The sequence below is a fragment of the Gorilla gorilla genome, chromosome 21, assembly GCF_029281585.2.
Source record: "Gorilla gorilla gorilla isolate KB3781 chromosome 21, NHGRI_mGorGor1-v2.1_pri, whole genome shotgun sequence".
Taxonomy (NCBI): Eukaryota; Metazoa; Chordata; class Mammalia; order Primates; family Hominidae; genus Gorilla; species Gorilla gorilla.
The window spans coordinates 58932610-58950413 of record NC_073245.2 but is presented as its reverse complement, the minus strand read 5'-3'; the positions used below and the strand labels follow the sequence as shown (position 1 = coordinate 58950413).

At 46.6% G+C, this 17804-nt stretch overlaps 1 protein-coding gene and 1 long non-coding RNA gene across 3 annotated transcripts in view; one reads left to right on the top strand and one right to left on the bottom strand.

Moving 5' to 3' along the window:
* The window catches only part of SLC2A10 (solute carrier family 2 member 10), a 26618-nt gene extending 14506 nt beyond the window's left edge, over positions 1-12112 (bottom strand). Inside the window, exon 1 of one of the 2 annotated variants that reach the window (XM_004062308.4) lies at positions 11920-12112. In XM_004062308.4, the coding sequence (XP_004062356.3) occupies positions 11920-11923 (4 nt within the window). In that variant the 5' untranslated portion in view covers positions 11924-12112. The remainder of the gene's footprint in view (positions 1-11919) is intronic. The other variant, XM_055373119.2, reaches the window with a different exon arrangement.
* Positions 11903-17804, top strand: LOC129529141 (uncharacterized). Its single transcript, XR_008674573.2, has 3 exons — positions 11903-12158; positions 15784-15870; positions 16111-17804. It is a non-coding gene; the product is annotated as an uncharacterized lncRNA (long non-coding RNA).

Below are 17804 nucleotides of genomic sequence, written 5' to 3'. Positions count from 1 at the left end.
TGCCTGAAGCTTACCTAATCCATTGGGCTCTCGTTACAACCAATACTCTTTGTTCTTTTAGTCAGATTGAGTTGGTTTCTGTAAATTATAATTTAAAAGCTCCCAATTAGTACACTGAGCAACAGAATTTCCAGACTCATGGAAAAACCTGCAATGTCTCTCTCTCTCTTTTTTTTTTTTTTTTTTTTTTTTTGCTAATTTAGGGATTTGTAGGGCTCCCAAGTCATTTTTACATATATATAGTAGTGAGGACAGGACAATAATTTAGAGATTTGCAAAACAAGGTTCTTTTCTGTTTTGGTAACTAACTTGCTGTGTGACACTAGGCCAGTCACTTGCCCTTTTTGGGCTGTGGGAGCTGATCTCTAAAGATGGCTCCCAATGAGTCATGCCTCCTGGTGTTATGCCCTTATGTGGTTCCCTCTCGCACTGAATCTGAGTAGCTCTGTGACTAGTTTTAACCACCAGAATATGGCTACAGTGACACTGTTCAGTCCTGGGTCTAAACCTTGAGCAATTTCCACATTTTATGTTTTCTGGGGAGCCCCAAACCACTCTGTAAGAAATCTGGCTACACTGTCACATGGAAAAACTGTGTGGAGAGACCGTTAGGCAACAGACAGGGGCCTCCAGATGATTCCAACCACAGCTGCAGAAGAACCACCCAGCTGAGCCCATTCAACCCAGAGAACTAGTAGATATAATAAAATGATTATTATTAGAAGACGCTAAGTCTTGGAGTGTTTTGTTAAACAGCAATAGATAACTTGAATATAAAATAAGGAAATCTATAAAATGAGGAAATGCTACTAGATCAGTCTCTTCCAAAGGGCCCCTGACACATTAATGAAAGATGTTACAACATCTATGTGTTAAAAATACCAATAGATAAAGCATCCATTCAAACATTTTTCTCCTTTAAAATGGAATAAAGATTCCTGAGTACATGACGAGCAAGCACAAGGGTCAGTTTGTGGGAATCAGGAAAGCACGCCATGACCCAACTACTTCATTACTTAGGAAACACCAAACTGCATAATAATTCTGACTTCCATATCTTACAATGTGAGGTTTTTAGTCCTAGATTAGTTTAATTTATATCCAAATGGACCATTGGCTAAAGATGAAAAATGAAAAGGGTAATAAAGGAGGAGCTCAAAAATAATAATTCTGAAAAATTCTTCCTAAATCCAAAGAAATTAGTGTTTCAATGTTCCCATTTTATGAATGAACAAACTAGTGAAGAAGGTACAAAATCCTTGGCTGAATGTAAGAATGTGAGAGGCTTTTTGTCTTGTTTTGTTTTGGTTTTGGTAGATCTGTTTTCTTGCCATTTGCTTCTTTTCCCCTTCCAGTCCTCATGATTCCAGTGATCCGAGAGCTCTGGTTATTAAAGACATTCTTAAGCTTCTCTCTTGTGTATCTGTGAATACCTCATCTCACTCTGTGCCCCTCTCAGCTGCACTTGAACCAAGGTACTTCTGATCTCTCAGTGTCAGTTTGCTCATGTGTAAAATGGGGACAATAATACCCACCTTGTTTGCTTTCAGAGCCGGTGGGAAGATAAAATGAAACAATGGATGCTGTTCCTCTAAGTTGTTATATGATCTGCTGTGTTGACAGCTTAGCACAGTGTAAAGCAATGAGGACTAGGACTGAAAAGGCCTGAGTTCCAGTCTTAGCACTGCCACTTGCTCTGTGCCACCCTGGGCAAGCTGCTTCTTCTCTTTGAACTCCTTTCCTCACCTGTAAAACAGGGCTAATAAATCCTTTCTCACTGGCTCTTGGAAGAGTTCAGTAGAGAAAGGAGGCTCAGGAAGTATGCTCAAGGAGAAGTACCATGATTGCTGTTACCACCTGTAACAGTCCTGCCCAATGCCAGACTTGATTAAGAAAACACAAATTTGGTGTCATCTCCTGCTCCACTTCTGATATGATTTGGCTGTGTCCCCACCCAAATCTCATCTTAAATTGTAGCTCCCATAATTCCCTCGTGTTGTGGAAGGGACCCAGTGGGAGATAATTGAGTCATGGGGGTGGTTCCCCCATACTGTTTCGTGGTAGTGAATAAGTCTCACAAGATCTGATGGTTTTATAAGGGGAATCCCTTTCATGTGGCTTTCATTCTTTCTTGCCTGCTGCCATGTAAAGTGCCTTTCACCTTCCGCCATGATTTTGAGGCCTCCCCAGACACATGGAACTGTGAGTCCATTAAACCTCTTTTTCTTTATAAACTACCCAGTCTCAGGTATGTCTTTATCAGCAGCATGAAAACGGACTAATACACCTTCAAAACATATCCCTTCAACAGCTGGTGCTAAGAGAATAAGAGGAAGAAGACGCTGACTCCATTTCACTCTTTGCTGCAGATCTAGTGCAAAGGGAACAGGCCAAATAGCAAAACTAAGCCTGTTGGTTCCTGGCATTGCAGACAAGCATTTTTTTTTTTTTCCAACCATGGCTTTTTCATTCAGAGAGAAAAAAAAAAAAAAAAAAAACCAGCAACAACACCCACCTCTGCCCAACTATACATGGAGAAACTTAAAATACACAGCTAAAGCCGAATGTGGTAGCTCATGCCTGTAATCTCATCGCTTTGGGAGGCCAAAGCAGGAGGATCACTTGAGGCCAGGAGTTTGAGGCCAGCCTGCACAACATAGTGAGACACCATCTCTACAGAAAAATTTTCTTTAAAAATTAGCTGGGTGCGGTGGTGCATACCTGTAGTTCCAGCTAATCAGGAGGCTGAGGCAGAAGGATTGCTTGAGCCCAGGAGGTCGAGGCTGCAGTGAGCTATGATCACACCACTGCATCCCAGCCTGGGTGACAGAGCAAGGCCCTGTCTTTAAAAAATAAAATAAAATATAAAATATACATCTAAATTACTTGGCATAAAGAAGAAATAAAATAGAAATAACCACCTACTGAATGAGAATAAATAAAATAAAGATTAAAAATCTTGAATAATTGAGGATAAAAATAACCGAGAATAAAAATTATAACAAATAATGAAATGAGAATAAAAGGCCCACATAAAAAATGGGCCTGTGGGATGTGGTCAAAGAGATAATCAAGTGAAAATTATATTTTATCAGGAACCCCAAAAGAACCTGAGAGTAAATTAATTAAGTCTTTGTATGAAGAAGCTAGGAAAATTAGAACAAAATGAACCCAAAGAGCAAGTGGAATTAGTGAATATGAAAACAGATGTTAAGGGAATGGAAAAACGACAAGAAGAGGATAGTTGATCGCTAAAACTCAAGTTGGTTCCTTGACATGGATAAGAAAACAGATAATGCTTTGGTAAGCACAAATAAGGAGAAAAGACAGAAATCCAAACAACACAGGGAATAATGAAGGCGCCATAAGAACAGACACAGGAAAAAGAAAGCTCAAAGCATTTTCTTTCTTTTTTTTTTCTAAGATGAGGTCTTGTTCCGTCACTCAGGCTGGACTGCAGTGGCAACATATGGCTCACTGCCTCTGCCTCCCGGGCTCAAGTGATCCTCCTGCCTTAGCTTTCCAAGCAGCTGGGACTATAGACATGTACCACCATGCCAGGCTAACTTTTTGTTTTTTTTGAAGAGGTGGGGTCTCACTACATTGCCCAGGCTGGTCTCGAACTCCTGTGCTCAAGTGATCTTCCTGCCTTGGCCTCCCAAAGTGTCGGGATTACAGGCATGAGTCACCATGCATGGCAGTTAAGGTATTTTCAACAGCTGTAGTTGGATTTAGCCTTTCTCAACTCACATTGTCTCCTCCTTCTGAAACTTGTTCACCCCAGAGGCACCTACATTTAAACAGTGAGCGCTCCCTCCTCAGTGTCTGCATTTTCAAAGCACTTTAAGGCAACAGGTTAGATCTGTAACCATTTGTCATGTGTCCCTTGTGAAAGCAGTATACAGCTGGATGATTTCAGATGCAATCTGACTGTCTTCTTTTAAAAGGTGAACTTGGCCGTGTGTGGTGGCTCGCGCCTATAATCCCAGCACTTTGGAAGGCCAAAGCAGGTGGATCACCTGTGGTCAGGAGTTCGAGAACGGCCTGGCCAACGTGGCAAAACCCATCTCTACTAAAAATACAAAAATTAGCCTGGCGTGGTGGTGGGCGCCTGTAATCCCAGCTACCAAGGAGGCTGAGGTGGGAGAATCAATTAAACCCAGGAGGCGGAGGTTGTAGTGAACTGAGATTGCACCACTGCACTCCAGCCTGGGCGACAGAGCAAGACTCCATCTCAAAAATAAATAAATAAATAAAAAGGTGAACTGATCCACATTTATTACAATGACTGATACAATTGAAATTGCTTCTGCCATTTATCTTTTTGTCTTCTATTTACTGTGCTATCAGGATATTTCTTTTTACCTCCATTTCTGCTTTCGATGTATCAATTATGGGGTGGGGTTTTTTTTCCATTTTTTCCCCCAGTGATCTGAGTGTTACATTTTCTGACAGCACTATCTGACAGCATTTTCTGCAATGACAGAAATTTCTATAACTATGCTGTGCAATATGATAGTCACTAGCCAAGCACATGTAGAAAATGAGCCCTTGAAATGTGGCTAACGGGATGCAGGAAATAATTTCTTTTCTTTTTTTTTTTTTTTAAACAGTCTTACTCTGTTTCCCAGGCTGGAGCACAGTGGCGTAATCCCGGCTCACTGCAACCTCCATCTCCTGGGTTCTAGCGATTCTCCTGCCTCAGCCTCCCGAGTAGCTGGGACTACAGGCATGTACCACTACGCCTGGCTAATTTTTATATTTTTAGTAGAGACGGGGTTTCACCATGTTGGCCAGGTTGGTCTCAAACTCCTGACCTCAGGTGATCCACCCGCCTCAGTCTCCCAAAATGCTGAGATTACTTATAGGTATGAGCCACCATGCCCAGCCTCAATTTTTTATTTTATTTTATTTTATTTCAATTAGTGTACATATAAAAATAATCACATATGGATGCTGGCTACCCTGTTGGCAGCACAGTTGCACAGATTACTCTTAATTTTTAATTCACACGCTTAAATTTATATATTTCTGGAAGCATCTAGAATAATCCAGCAGTATCTATGTCATGCACCCCCACCCTGGACCTGACAAGAACATCTGCAATATTATAGCCAGATGTATGGAGAGTTTCTCTGGACTAGACATTGCTTTGAGTTTAAAAACACATTTATGGCCAGGTGCGGTGGCTCACGCCTGTAATCCCAACACTTTGGGAGGCTGAGGCGGGCGGATCACTTGAGGCCAGGAGTTCAAGAGCAGCCTGGCCAACATGATGAGAACCCATCTCAACTAAAAATACAAAAATTAGCTGGCTGTGTGGCATGCACCTGTAATCCCAGCTACTCGGGAGGCTGAGGTGGGAGAATCATTTGAATCCGGGAAGGTGGAGGTTGCAGTGAGCCGAGATCATGCCACTGCACTCCAGCCTGGACAATAGAGCAAGATCCTGTCTCAAAAAAAAAAAAAAATAGTTCTCACCCCAACGTTATGAGGTAGGCTCTTGTATTATTTACGAATGAATAAAGTGATCATCAGAGAGGTAAAGCAACTCACTTAAGGTCAAAAGTAGTAAGTGCAACCTGGGCAACATAGCAAGATCCTGTCTCTACAAAAGGTTTAAAAATTAGCCAGGCGTGATGGTGGGCGCCTGTAGTCCTAGCTACTCTAGGGGTTGAAGTGTGAGGATCGCTTGAGCCCAGGAGTTTGAGGTTACAGTGAGCTATGATCGTGACACTGCACTCCAGCCTGGGTGACAGACTGAGACCCTGACTCTAAAATAAAAAAACAAAAAAAGTTGTAAGCAGCTGAGGGTAGAATGAAAGCCAGGCTGTCTGGGTCCACAGTCCCTACTCTTGACTGCTCCATTATAATACCTTGGTGAAATGTGATTTCACTCTGTTCTCTTGCTTGGGTCCCTTCTTAGCTTTGTTAGGCAGTTTCTGTGCAGAAGGAGGAGTTCCATGGGTGAAGGAATCATTCTCCACCCTCACTTCTGCTCATCCCTCTCCCCTGCCACTCCTACCCTCCAAGGAAACGAGCCCTTGCCACTCCCTGGCTGGCCTGTCCTTCCTGTTCCTCACCACTAGCAAACATCCTGGAAGATGCTGCTCAGATCCTGTTCTGTCTTCGCCCCCCTTTGCCCCTCCTCCCTCATTCCTGAGGCTTTCTCCCAGAAAGCAAGGTCCTTCCAGGCCATGTGAAGCAATCGAGGTGAAAGCCCAGGATTTGTTTGCCATTTCCTGGGTTCCTCTTGCAGTGAAAGGGAGCCCAGCCAAAGGGCTCACAGCTTCCACGCACAGGTTCCACTGGAAAACACATCAGTGCAGGTTCAGTTGAAATGGACAATAAGGCCAATGGACAATAAAAACAAACAAACAAACGTGAAATAAAACAGTAATAATAACAGCTATCACGTATGGAGACCTCCTCTGTGTGAAGACTTTATGTTCCTTCCCTCAATTCATCCTCATAACAACCCTAGGTGAGACTGCTACAATTATTCCATTTTACAGATGTGGAGGTTAAGGTTCAGAGTGTTCTCACAGCCAGGAAGCAACAGGATCAGGATGGAAATGCTGACCTGCCTGCCTCCCAAACCCACATCCTTAAGAGCTCTGCTGCACTGACCTCCCAGCAAGAAGAGCCAATCAGAGATAGGTGGGGTGGGAGGAAACTGGGGTGCAGGAGGCAGAGGTGGAGGGGAAAGAGCTCTCAGGAACACCCCAAGGGATAAAGCATGGTGAAATGATACTGTGGCATGGGACTGTAGATATAAAGGAGGACCTCAAAGGAGTTGGAGCCATTAGGAAGACGAGGAAGAACGTTCCCTTTCCATGGTTCCCATCACCTGAGTCAGTCCCACCACCTTAGCATGACAGGCAAGGCCCTTCATGGGCTGGCCTAACTCCTCAGCCACTTCGCCTCCTCCCAGACTCTGTCGCCACAGCCCCGCCCCACACACCTTGCCAACATGTTTGTTCCCGGCACATACTGTATACTTTCATGCCACTCCACCTCTGCACGTGCTGGGCCTCCTACGTGCACTGTCCTTGTTCCCCAAGGAAAGGGTCCCTTTGTTCCTCTACTCTCCCTCTTCAGTCCCAGGTCCTGTGCCACCTCCCCAAGGAGCCTCCAGGTGTACACATCTGTTATTTGGCATCCACTCCTCATCTTCCGTTGCAGGGAGCCGCCCCTTTTCCTTGTCTCACAGTCTCCTGGTTTGGGTGGAGATAACTGCCCCCACCTCCACCCTCAGTGCCCAGCCCCTGGGTGGTGTCCATGATCCAGATCCAATCAATCAGCAAATTCCTGGGCCCTAGGCAGAGGTGAATACCACGTGGGTGAACCTGGGCCAGTGAGAGTCAGCCCGGGTGTGTTTGCTCACCAGGGGTGCCAAGCTGGTATTTTACTTGCCTGGAGCCACTGGGGGCCATCTTCCCCAATGAAGGATTCCTGACAACACTGTATGAGCCCCTAGATCCAACTGCACCTGAAGCCATAGACTTCAGTGACCCATAAATACTCATTGTCAATTTCTGGATTTTCTGAGGGTTGGCCTGTCATTTTTTTTTTTAAATCTCAGTACCCAAGTACCCTTCATATCAGCAGACAGTGACGTTTGCTTAGTGCCTTTCAGTGGAAAAGTTTGAGGGAGTTCCTCACCAATTCCCATGCATCTTCCTGTACTCCTGTACTCCACTGTACTCCTTTCGCTTGGTCACACTGCAAGTTCCTTTATGAGTCTTCCGTATTCAACTAAGGAGGGCAGGGATAGAGACTGACTCGTCCTGAGCCTCCGGGGCCCCAGCCCTGCCCTGACACCCAAGAGGAACCCAGTGAAGTTTCTGCTGAATGAACAAACGACTGGGTAGAGGACCAGGGCTGTTTCACCTCATGACATTTCTAGGGCTGTGTCAGATACCTCTGAATCTAAACTAATTCTACACAGCAGCCAGAAGGATTCTGGGAAAACCTAAGTCAAGCCTCGTCACTCTTCCACTAGGAGCCCTCCAAGGCTCCTATTTCAGTCTAAGAAAAGCCAATGTCCTCACCGTGGCCTTCAAGACTCTGCAGGATCTGCCCCCTCTCACTGGGCTCCAGTCACACTGGTTCCTTGCTGCTACTCTCACTCCAAGCACGTCCCAACTCAAAGCTTGGTACCTGCCAACCTCTCTGTCTGGGAAGTCCTGTCCCTCCATGCCAATGGTTCCTTCCTTCCTCCCTTCCTTCTGATCTTTGCTGAAACATCCCCTTCTCGGTGAGGCTGTCCCTGGCCTTCTACCTAAAATTCAACCTCCCTGTAGCATCTAGCACTTTGTATCCCCTTCTCCACTTGTTTTTTCTGCATGGCACTTCTCATCTTCCAAAATAACTACATATTTTACATATTTATTGGTCTCCCTGACCTGAAAGTCAGCCTCAAGGGAACAGGAGTGGTTTGTTTCTTCTCAGCTGTCTCCCTGAGGCCAAGGACAGTTACTCAGCACTCAATCAATAATATTTGTTAAACAAATGAATGATTGAGTGAATGAATGAAAACCCAAATGAACTGTGGGGATGTAGGAAATCCAGAAAGAAAGGATCTTGGCTCATGAACATCTGAAAGGTCCAGGGCCTGGAAGTGGCCATGGACAGGAAGCAGAGCAAAGCCTCGTCCTCAAATTAAGATGGCTTAGGCTGGGCACGGTGGCTCATGCCTATAATCCCAATACTTTGGGAGGCTAAGGCAAGTGGATCACTTGAGTTCATGAGTTCAAGATCAGCCTGGGTAACACGGTGAAACCCCATCTCTACCCAAAAATACAAAAATGAGCCAGGTATAGTGGTGTGCACCTGTAATTCCAGCTACTTGGAAGGCTGAGGTGGGAGGATGGCTTGAGCCTGGGAGGCAGAGGTTGCAGGGAGCCGAGACTGTACCACTGCACTCTAGCCTAGATGACAGAGCCAGACTTTGTCCAAAAAAAAAAAAAAAAAAAGAAAGAAAGAAGAAAGAAGACAGAAAGAAAGAAAGAGAAAAAAAGAAAAGACAAGAAAGAAAATTAAGGAGAACACATTAAGACGGCTTGACCTAAGTTTAGCAAGTGTGCATCCTTTCTACTAATAACCTGCCTAACACAGGCTGTAGTGAAGATGTCCCACACTGGAGGAAATCCCTTAATCCTCTAAGCCCCTCGCTGTGGAGGGCAGAGCTTCCCCGGGAGAGAGTCAGGGGGCAGGTGGAGGGGGGAGAACCCTGGTTTGGGATGCAAGTATCTCCAGCTGCAAGTCCCAAGCCTCCTGTTGGTGACACTAGAGTAGTGTCTCAACCAGAAGTCACAGAGCACTGGGTCCCTCCTGCACCAGAGACCTGCTGTGGCTTTCCCTGAAGCTCCAGGGAGAAGCCAGAAGTGAAATTGAACTGTATGAATATCCTCTTGCAGACGGCCGGCTTCCAAATGTCCCAGCAATTGCAGCCACAGCTGATACTTGGAGCACCCACTATAGCCAGCCACTCTCCTAAGGGGCAGTATCTGTACCAGCTGGCTTAATCCCTAGACAATCCTATGACAATCACTATTGTCACTCCCATTTTACAGAAATAACCACCACACTGAGAGGTGAAGACATTTCCCCAAGGTGACACAGTTTGTAAGTCACATAGCAGGAACTTGAACTCGGGCAGTCTGACTCCAGAATCCCAATATTGGGTGCAATATAAAATAAAAACTCACATTCACTCACCATTTACCAGATATAGGTGATGAGCCGAGCACTGTAATTCATTTTTTCACATCATTCTCATGGCTGCCCTGTGATAAGGGTATTTGATAGTGACCAGAGAAGTTGGCAGACTCTCCCACGTCAAAGTGGAATGGTGGAACAAAGTGAGAAGAATTGGGTCTAGAACCCAGTTCTGCCCCCAAAGGCTATAAAGAGAGCCCAATCCCTGGTCCCTGCTGTGTAAGAATTCTGGGGAGGCCAGAGACCAGCAGCCATGACTTATGCCTCCCCCAGCGCTAACACCCAGCCCTCGCTCTGCCCATAGAAGGCACTCAGCAAATGGCTGTTGGGTTGATTTAGCAGGAATAGGAGGTGCAGGGACAAGGGGCTAGTGCTAAGCTGAGTGTCCTTAAGAAGACCTTGACCTCTCTGGGCCTCATTTTTTTCTCAGGCTCTGGGGCACTGTGCCGTGGGGGTTAAGAGGATGGACTCTCCTGTCAGAGCCAGAACTGGTCACCAGTTTTACCATTAATCCACCATGACAGGCCACGTGGCGCAGTGGTTAGGAATGCAGACTGGAGTCAGAATGCTGGGGCTCCTTCCCAGCTTCTCCTCTCCATAGCTGTGTGACCTTGGGGAACTCACCTCACCTCTCTGGGCTTCCCCATCTACAAATGGGATATTAATGCCTACCTTCTATGCTTACCTACATCATAGTTAGTCTTAGCTACTGTGATTGTCCACAGAACGACTCAGAGCAAGCTTTGAGAAGTTAATTCAGGGCCGGGCGCGGGGGCTCACGCCTGTAATCCCAGCACTTTGGGAGGCCGAGGCAGCCGGATCACGAGGTCAGGAGATCAAGACCATCCTGGCCAACATGGTGAAACCCACTCTCTACCAAAAACACAAAAATTAGCTGGGCGTGGTGGTGTATGCCTGTAATCCCAGCTACTTGGGAGGCTGAGGCAGGAGAATTGCTTGAACCAGGGAGCTGAAGGTTGCAGTGAGCGGGATCACGCCACTGCACTCCAGCTTGGCGACAGAGTGATCATCTCAAAACAAAGAAAAAAAAAAAAAAAAGAAAAGATAATTCAGGTCACGGCCCCGCTCCAGCTTAAAACCCTTCTCCAGCTTGCCGTGGCATTTGCAATAAAATCTGAACTTCTCACCACGGCCTACAAAGCCCTGCACACCTCTCTGCCATCCCTTTGACCTCAGTGCCCTGCCCACTGTGCTCTGGCCATCCTGGCCTGGGCCACACAAACTCATTCCTGCCTGAGGGCCTTTGCACTGTTGCTGCCACCTGGAAGCTATTTCTCCAGATCTCAGCAAGACCCGCTTCTGAGGAAGGTCTCAGCTCCAAAACGTCCTACTCCAGAAAACCCACCCTGACCACCTACCTAAGGAACCCACGCCCTTGGCCTTCACGCCACCCCATTTTATGGGTTCCACAACACCTTATCTCTCTCTGAAGTTATTCATAAACGTGTTTACCCAGCTGCTCAATCAGAATGCCACCTCCATGAGAGAGAGGATTATTGTCTATTTTGTTCATTGCTGAATCTCTAACCCCTATATCAATGTCTGGCACGTAGTAGGTGCTCACTCAAGAATCAACGACTGATCCTTCGAGGCTTCTGAATGCGGAGAGAAAAATAGAGCCCTAGTCCCGAGTGGCAACAAAGCCATTCCCCACGCGTCCCACCCCAATGCTGTGTTAGAATCTCCTTCTCTGTCCCCTCTCTGCAGAATCACGTCCAGAGGAGGGGGTTCGTCTGTTTTGTTCGCAGTTTCGTTCGCGACAGCGTCCCCAGGCCCACAACAGCGCCTGGGGCACAACCGCGCTCAGCGAATCGATGAACTGCTTTGCTTCTTTCGGAGGCTCCATTTCTTCATCTGCAGACCAGGAACAGCTGCACTTGCCTGGGGCTGTCGGATCAGGGCGCCCGGGAGAGTGCCTGGGCCCGAGTGGGCGCCGCAGCAAGTGAGGGGCCACTTTTCCGGGGCAGAAAGGAAGATGGAAGGAAGCGCGACCGAGCGCCGTCCCAGCCCCCGCCGGAGGCCTGCAGTCTCGGGCTGGCCACCCGAGAGGCGGTATCCGGCCGGGGCGGCCCAGGGGGAGCCAGGGGGCGCGCACTCTTAGGGGAGCGTGGGGGCGGTGTCTACACCCTGGGAAGGGGTCGGGCTTCCAGCAGGCAGCGCCCGATCGGGACTTACCCATGGCGAGCGGGACTCGGCGGCGTGCTGGGGGCGCTGAGGGGCCGGGCGCGCATCCCCCGCCGGAGTCCCCAACGCCGCTGCCGCCGGACAAACTTTCCGGCCCGCCCCCGCCTCTGTCCCTCCTGCCCTGCCCTCCCGCGCGCAGCGCCGCCAACGCCACGTCGGCCAGCCAGGCCCCGAGGCCTGGAGGCGGGACGGAGGGGAGCCCAGGACCGCCCCCGGCCGCCCCAGGCCTGGTAAGGACCCCCTCCCTCGCCCACTGTCCTCCCGGGGGCCCCCACCCGCCATCTCCCGGGTCCCCTTCATTGGTAGTCCTCCCCTGGGGGGGACACACCGGCAAGCCATCCTCCCTGGTAGAAGACCCCACACGCACTCTTCCCCTGGCCTCTTTGCAGGGAAGAGGTGCCCCAATCACTGGTCCACACTTGTCTGGCCTCCCCAGCGTGCGCACACACACAACACACACAACACACACATCTACACCGAGTGAGACACTCGCGCATACCCACTGGAGCCGCTCACTCTCTCATGGATTCATCCCTCATTCACTCCACGCTTGGGTTTGGACACCACCACATGCCAGGCACTACGCTAGGCTTGGGATGGGCCGAAGAACAAAACAGACAGGTCTTTTGTTTACCTTCTAGGAGGGGAAGAGTTTACATTCTAGGAGGGGAAGACGAAAAAGAAGTAGCTAAAGGATCCTGAGAAATATCAGCTAGTGATAAAGACTAGGCAGAAAGTTAAACTACGGTGGTGGGTTAGGCAGACACAGGTGGCTGCTTTAGCTTGCTGATCTGAGAAGAGGATATCTGAGCAGAGATCCGGCATTCCCCGCAGGGGGAACAGCAAAGGCAAAGGCCCCGGGGTGGGAAGGAGCTTATGGGGTATAAGAAACGCAGAAATGAAGCCAGAGTGTCTGGAGCAGAGGAGAAGACAGGGAGAGAGGAGGGAGATGGGGGCTAAGGGAGGGGCTTTGGTGGGCCAGGGTCAGGAATGTAGATTTCAACCCCATCAGCAGGACAGATAACTGGGGAGTTCTAACTGGTTAAGGGCCAGAATGCTCAGCCTTCCCACCTGGGAGGCTGTTGCAAGGTGAGAAGTTGGTTTGGGCTCATGTCACCGTGGTGAGGTTGGAGAAAAGTAGGCAGATCACATATATGCTCCGTAAGAACTTACAGACTGGAAGAGGGGCAGCTTGTGGCTGGGAAAGGAGATCCAGAGTTCTGTCTTGGCTGTGTGACATTTGAGGTGCTCAGCAGGCATCCACGTGGAAATAGGTGGACAGTTGGCTATGAGCCTGGGATTCTGGAAAGGGGTAGGCTGGGGACACCGCCACTAATGCTCACTCGGGCAAAAATGCACATACAAGCCCAGCACTCACATGGGCGCAGCCTTATCCAGCCTCTCAATACGTGTTCACAGATAGGCACCTTCGCACGTGCACCAGTAGCTGTACCCTCACCAGCCAAAGTCACAGCGACCCCTACCGTACAGGTGGATACACAGGCATTCTTCCATGCTGCAGGCACAAGCAGGTATCTCAGCAAAGATGACAGCATCCATAAGACCTCTGAACCAGGGGATCCTTGCACAGTTTCAAAAATAATAATAGCTGGGGCTGTTTGAAAACATGGCTCCAGAATTCGTTGTTCCTTCCCTTGAAATAAAAGTGGGCTTGTGACTGGTTTGATCAGTAGCCTGCAGAGTGACACTGTGTAACTTCTGAGGCTGGGTCACTGGAATACTGGTGCCTGGATCCCTGAGCCTTCATATAAAAAGTCCGATTACACTGAGACCCTCCTGGTATTCGTGGCCTAGTAGCATCCTCTTCTCTTCTAGATGTCACTAGAAGTATCACTTAGCAACTTACTTCTAATGAATAGAAGACGGCAAATGTGGTGGATGTCATTTTCGGATTAGGTTACAAATGATGGTGATTTCTGTGTTGTTCAGTTTCGAGATCTCTCACTTGTTTGCTCTGATGAAGCCTTTGAGCTGCCATGTTTTGAGCTTCCCAATGGAGAGGCCCACATGGAGCGAAGCTATTGAGTCACATAGCTAATGCCTCCAGGCAATAGCCAGTGAGGGACTAAAGCCCTTAAATCAACAGCCCCTAAGGAGCTAAATCTGGCCAACAAGCTTGTGGTGAGCTTGGACATGAATCTTCCCTCAGCCTAGCCTGGAGGTGACTCTAGTCCTGGCTGACACCTTGATTTCAACCTTGCAAGATTCTAAGCTCTTGCTCAGAGCTAGAATTTAGCTATGCTAAATTCTTTGTCTTAGAAGACATGAGATACTAAATGTTTGTTTCTTTAAGCCACTAAATTTGGGGGATAATTTGTTACACAGTGATAAATAACGAATACACATTTCATTATTGTTAATTATCTTGATTAGAAAAAGGAGATGGATCATCTCCAGGAGAAAGTAGAGATTAGGTTATATCTACATGGACACTGGGAGGCTTATCACCCTTGGCCTTGAATCTCTCCTCTGACCCTTGAACAGTTAACCATCAGAAGCTGAGAAATCGGTGAGGATGGTATCTAACTTTAATTTAATGTGATCTTAAGGGCCTGAAAAAGCCTTTGCAAAGATTAGAGAGCAAGAGAAATCTGGCATGGTTGACTCCATCTTGACTCTAACCTCACCAGCTACCTGTCTTTGCTTATTTCTGGGTATAGGCCAAGCCAACCATGAGAGGAGTTTAGTTTACATTTTAACTTTGAAGCAAGGATGATAATAATCACTCCCTAAAACTAACCCCCTCCTTGCTCAGGGACTGAAGCTACCTTTGTAAAATTAATGAAAGTCCATGAGGTTAGGATTATGGGATGGGCCTGAATTATGCTAAAATGCAGGTGTAGTTTTGGTAATTCCTTACTGCTCAGGAGTCATGTGGCCAGAGGTCACAAGATTTGTAATTTCCCCAATTGCTCCTGTAGATAACATCACTATTGTAGAACCTAAGATTCATCTTTTGAGATGTTTTTCATACTTTCACATCCTGGCAACCAACTGACCCCACCTGGACTAAAGATTCATGAGTCGACTGGTCCTGTGGCCCCCATCTAGAGGCAGACTCAGTGCACGGGGCTGTTTTCCATATCTCGATGATTTCACCCCCAACCAATCAGCAGCACCCATTCCCTAGCCCCCTGCCCACCAAAGTATTTATAAAAACCCTGGTTTCTGAAGTTTTCAGAAAGACTGATTTGAGGAATAACTCCACCTAGCCCGCTTGGCTAGCTCTGCATTAATAAAACTCTTTCTCTACTGCAATACTGCAGTCTCAGTGAACTGGTTTTGTCTGTGCAGCGAGCAGGAAGAACCCATTTGGCAATTATAGGACTTTGCTGAAAAGCCCTTCTCACCAATGTCTGTCTCTTAAGTGTTGTAAACCTCTCACTCACTATTTAAAAAGCCTATTCATTAGCTTGGGGTCCATCATGGAAAAAGGAGTTTCTCTGATTTAAAAAAAAAATTCCCTTAAAAAGCCACTTTAATAATCTTCCTTTTATAGATGGCCTCAGAACCCAAGTTGATTTCTTGCGGAGTGACACAGAATTTAGAGAAAATACAGGATAAAATACAGGATGCCCAGTTAAATGTGAATTTCAGATAAACATGGGACATACTTTTATTACAAAATTATTTGATGTCTATCTGAAATTCACGTTTAACTGGGCATACTATTTGTCGTTGTTTTTGCTAAATCTGGCAACCTTACCAGCCATTGTTTTGGACTCAGCTCCTGCACTAGTCCCCAACAGAACAGACTGAAAATCAAAATGGAGTCACCCATGCTAGAGTTCCAGGTCACTGAACCTAAGCTAAGTTGTTATCTGACCTTTCCAGAAATCAGGAGAGAGACAAGCAGCCAGCTTAAATCTTCAATCAGCGTGATGATGAAGTTCCCTCTGCTTTCATCCTTACACAAAAAAGGTAGCCTGAAGTAACCTGATGTTAACCAGTTATTTTTCTATTGCTCTAAAGTAACTAATATACTTTTTGTTCTTTGTTTCTGCTTTCTTCAGTCCTTCTCTGTCTTTATAAAGCCAACCTCTGCTTCTCAGCTTACTGGAACATTTATTCTATTTGATGAAACGAAGTGTTGCCCAATTTTAGAATTGTAAATAAAGCCAACTGAGATCTTTAAACTTGTGATTTTGTCTTTCGACACAGCTAATGAGGAACAGACCAGGAACAACTACACTTCCCTGGGACTGTCGGGATGGATCAGAAGAGGCAGGATGAAGACAGCAAGACCCAGAAGGAGGCTTCAGCTGTGAATCATGTAGCAGGGCATGGAGCTTAAACTCAGCTGTCGGCAACCCTGAAGTTTAGCAGGAGTGAGGAGGGGAGGGCACGATGGAGGGTTGGATTAGGGCTGAGAAAGGGAGTATAACTTGCACATTTAGAGTTTGTTTTGTAAGTGGATTCTGCTTTGAGATTTTATTTTGTATTTTTTGCGATGGAGTCTCACTATGTTGCCCAGGCTGGAGTGCAGTGGCTATTCACAGGCATGAGGATAGTGCCCTACAGCCTCTAACTCCTGACTCAAGTGATCCTCCTGCCTCAGTCTTTTGAGTAGCTAAGACTATAGGCATGTGCCGCCATGAAATTGTCCTCATAGGGTTAACGAGAATTACATGCTGGGTTCTGGGCAGAAATATAGTTATAATTAAGCATTAATTTGGCTGCCCTTTGGCCCACTTCCTTGTAACTGAAAGTCATGTGGCACTAGATACTGCCATTTGCATCCCCATTGTTCCTATAGATAGGATTTCTGACCTTAGCATCGTAAGGCTTTTTGCTTAGGAATTGCTTAAGATGTTCTTCAGATCCTGAATTCCAGTGGACCGGCAGACACCAACCAGTTTGAAGACCCCCACAGAGGAACTGAATCAGCCTAAGAACGAAATTTCTTTATCTCCCTGTCCTGTGACTTCACTCTGCATTCTTCAACCAAACAACAATCCCTATACCTCAGCCCACTCCAAAACCCTTAAAATCCCAAAGCTGAAACTCCTCCAGTAGGTGGATTTGAGGTTTCCTTCTGTCTCCTCATTCAGCTGCCCTAAGATTTTTTTAACTCTTTCTCTGCCGCAACCCTCTGTATTGGTGTATTGACTTGCCCTGCTTCAAGCAACAGACCTGTTATAGTCACAACCACACCCAGCTTACTTTGAGATCTTTTTTCTTTTTCTTTTCTTTTTTTTTTTTTTTCAGACAAAGTCTCACTCTGTCATCTAGGCTGCAGTGCAGTGGCACGATCTTGGCTCACTGCAGCCTCCGCCTCCCAGGTTCAAGAGATTCTCGTGCCTCAACCTCCCAAGTAGCTGGGATTACAGATGCCTGCCACCGCGCCTGGCTAATTTTTGTATTTTTAGTAGAGACTGGGTTTCACAATGTTGCAGTCTGGTCTCGGATTCCTGGCCTCAAGTGATCTGCCCGCCTCAGCCTCCCAAAGTGCTGGAATTACAGGTGTGAGCCACCACACCCAGCCACTGTGAGATCTTAATTACTGTTTGTCTTCTCATTTACCATTTATAACCCCCTTCCAACTCTCTCTATATCTCTTCTTTGCATATTTCTATCTGTTGTACTTATCACCATCTGATACACTGTATATCTTTTTTCAAAGATAGAAACAAAAATGGAGCTCTTTATTAAAATAGCAATATATGACACATTAAAGAACATCATATGTTAAAAATAATACATATTTGGAACAAAACTCAAAAACCTAGTTACATTTTGGTATCTTTCTAGATAAGCAGTTGTTTTTTTCTTCATTTCTTTATATATGTGTGTGTATATATATATACACATAAGCTTTATTGAACTATTAAAAGAAAAACTTTGGACCAATTAAA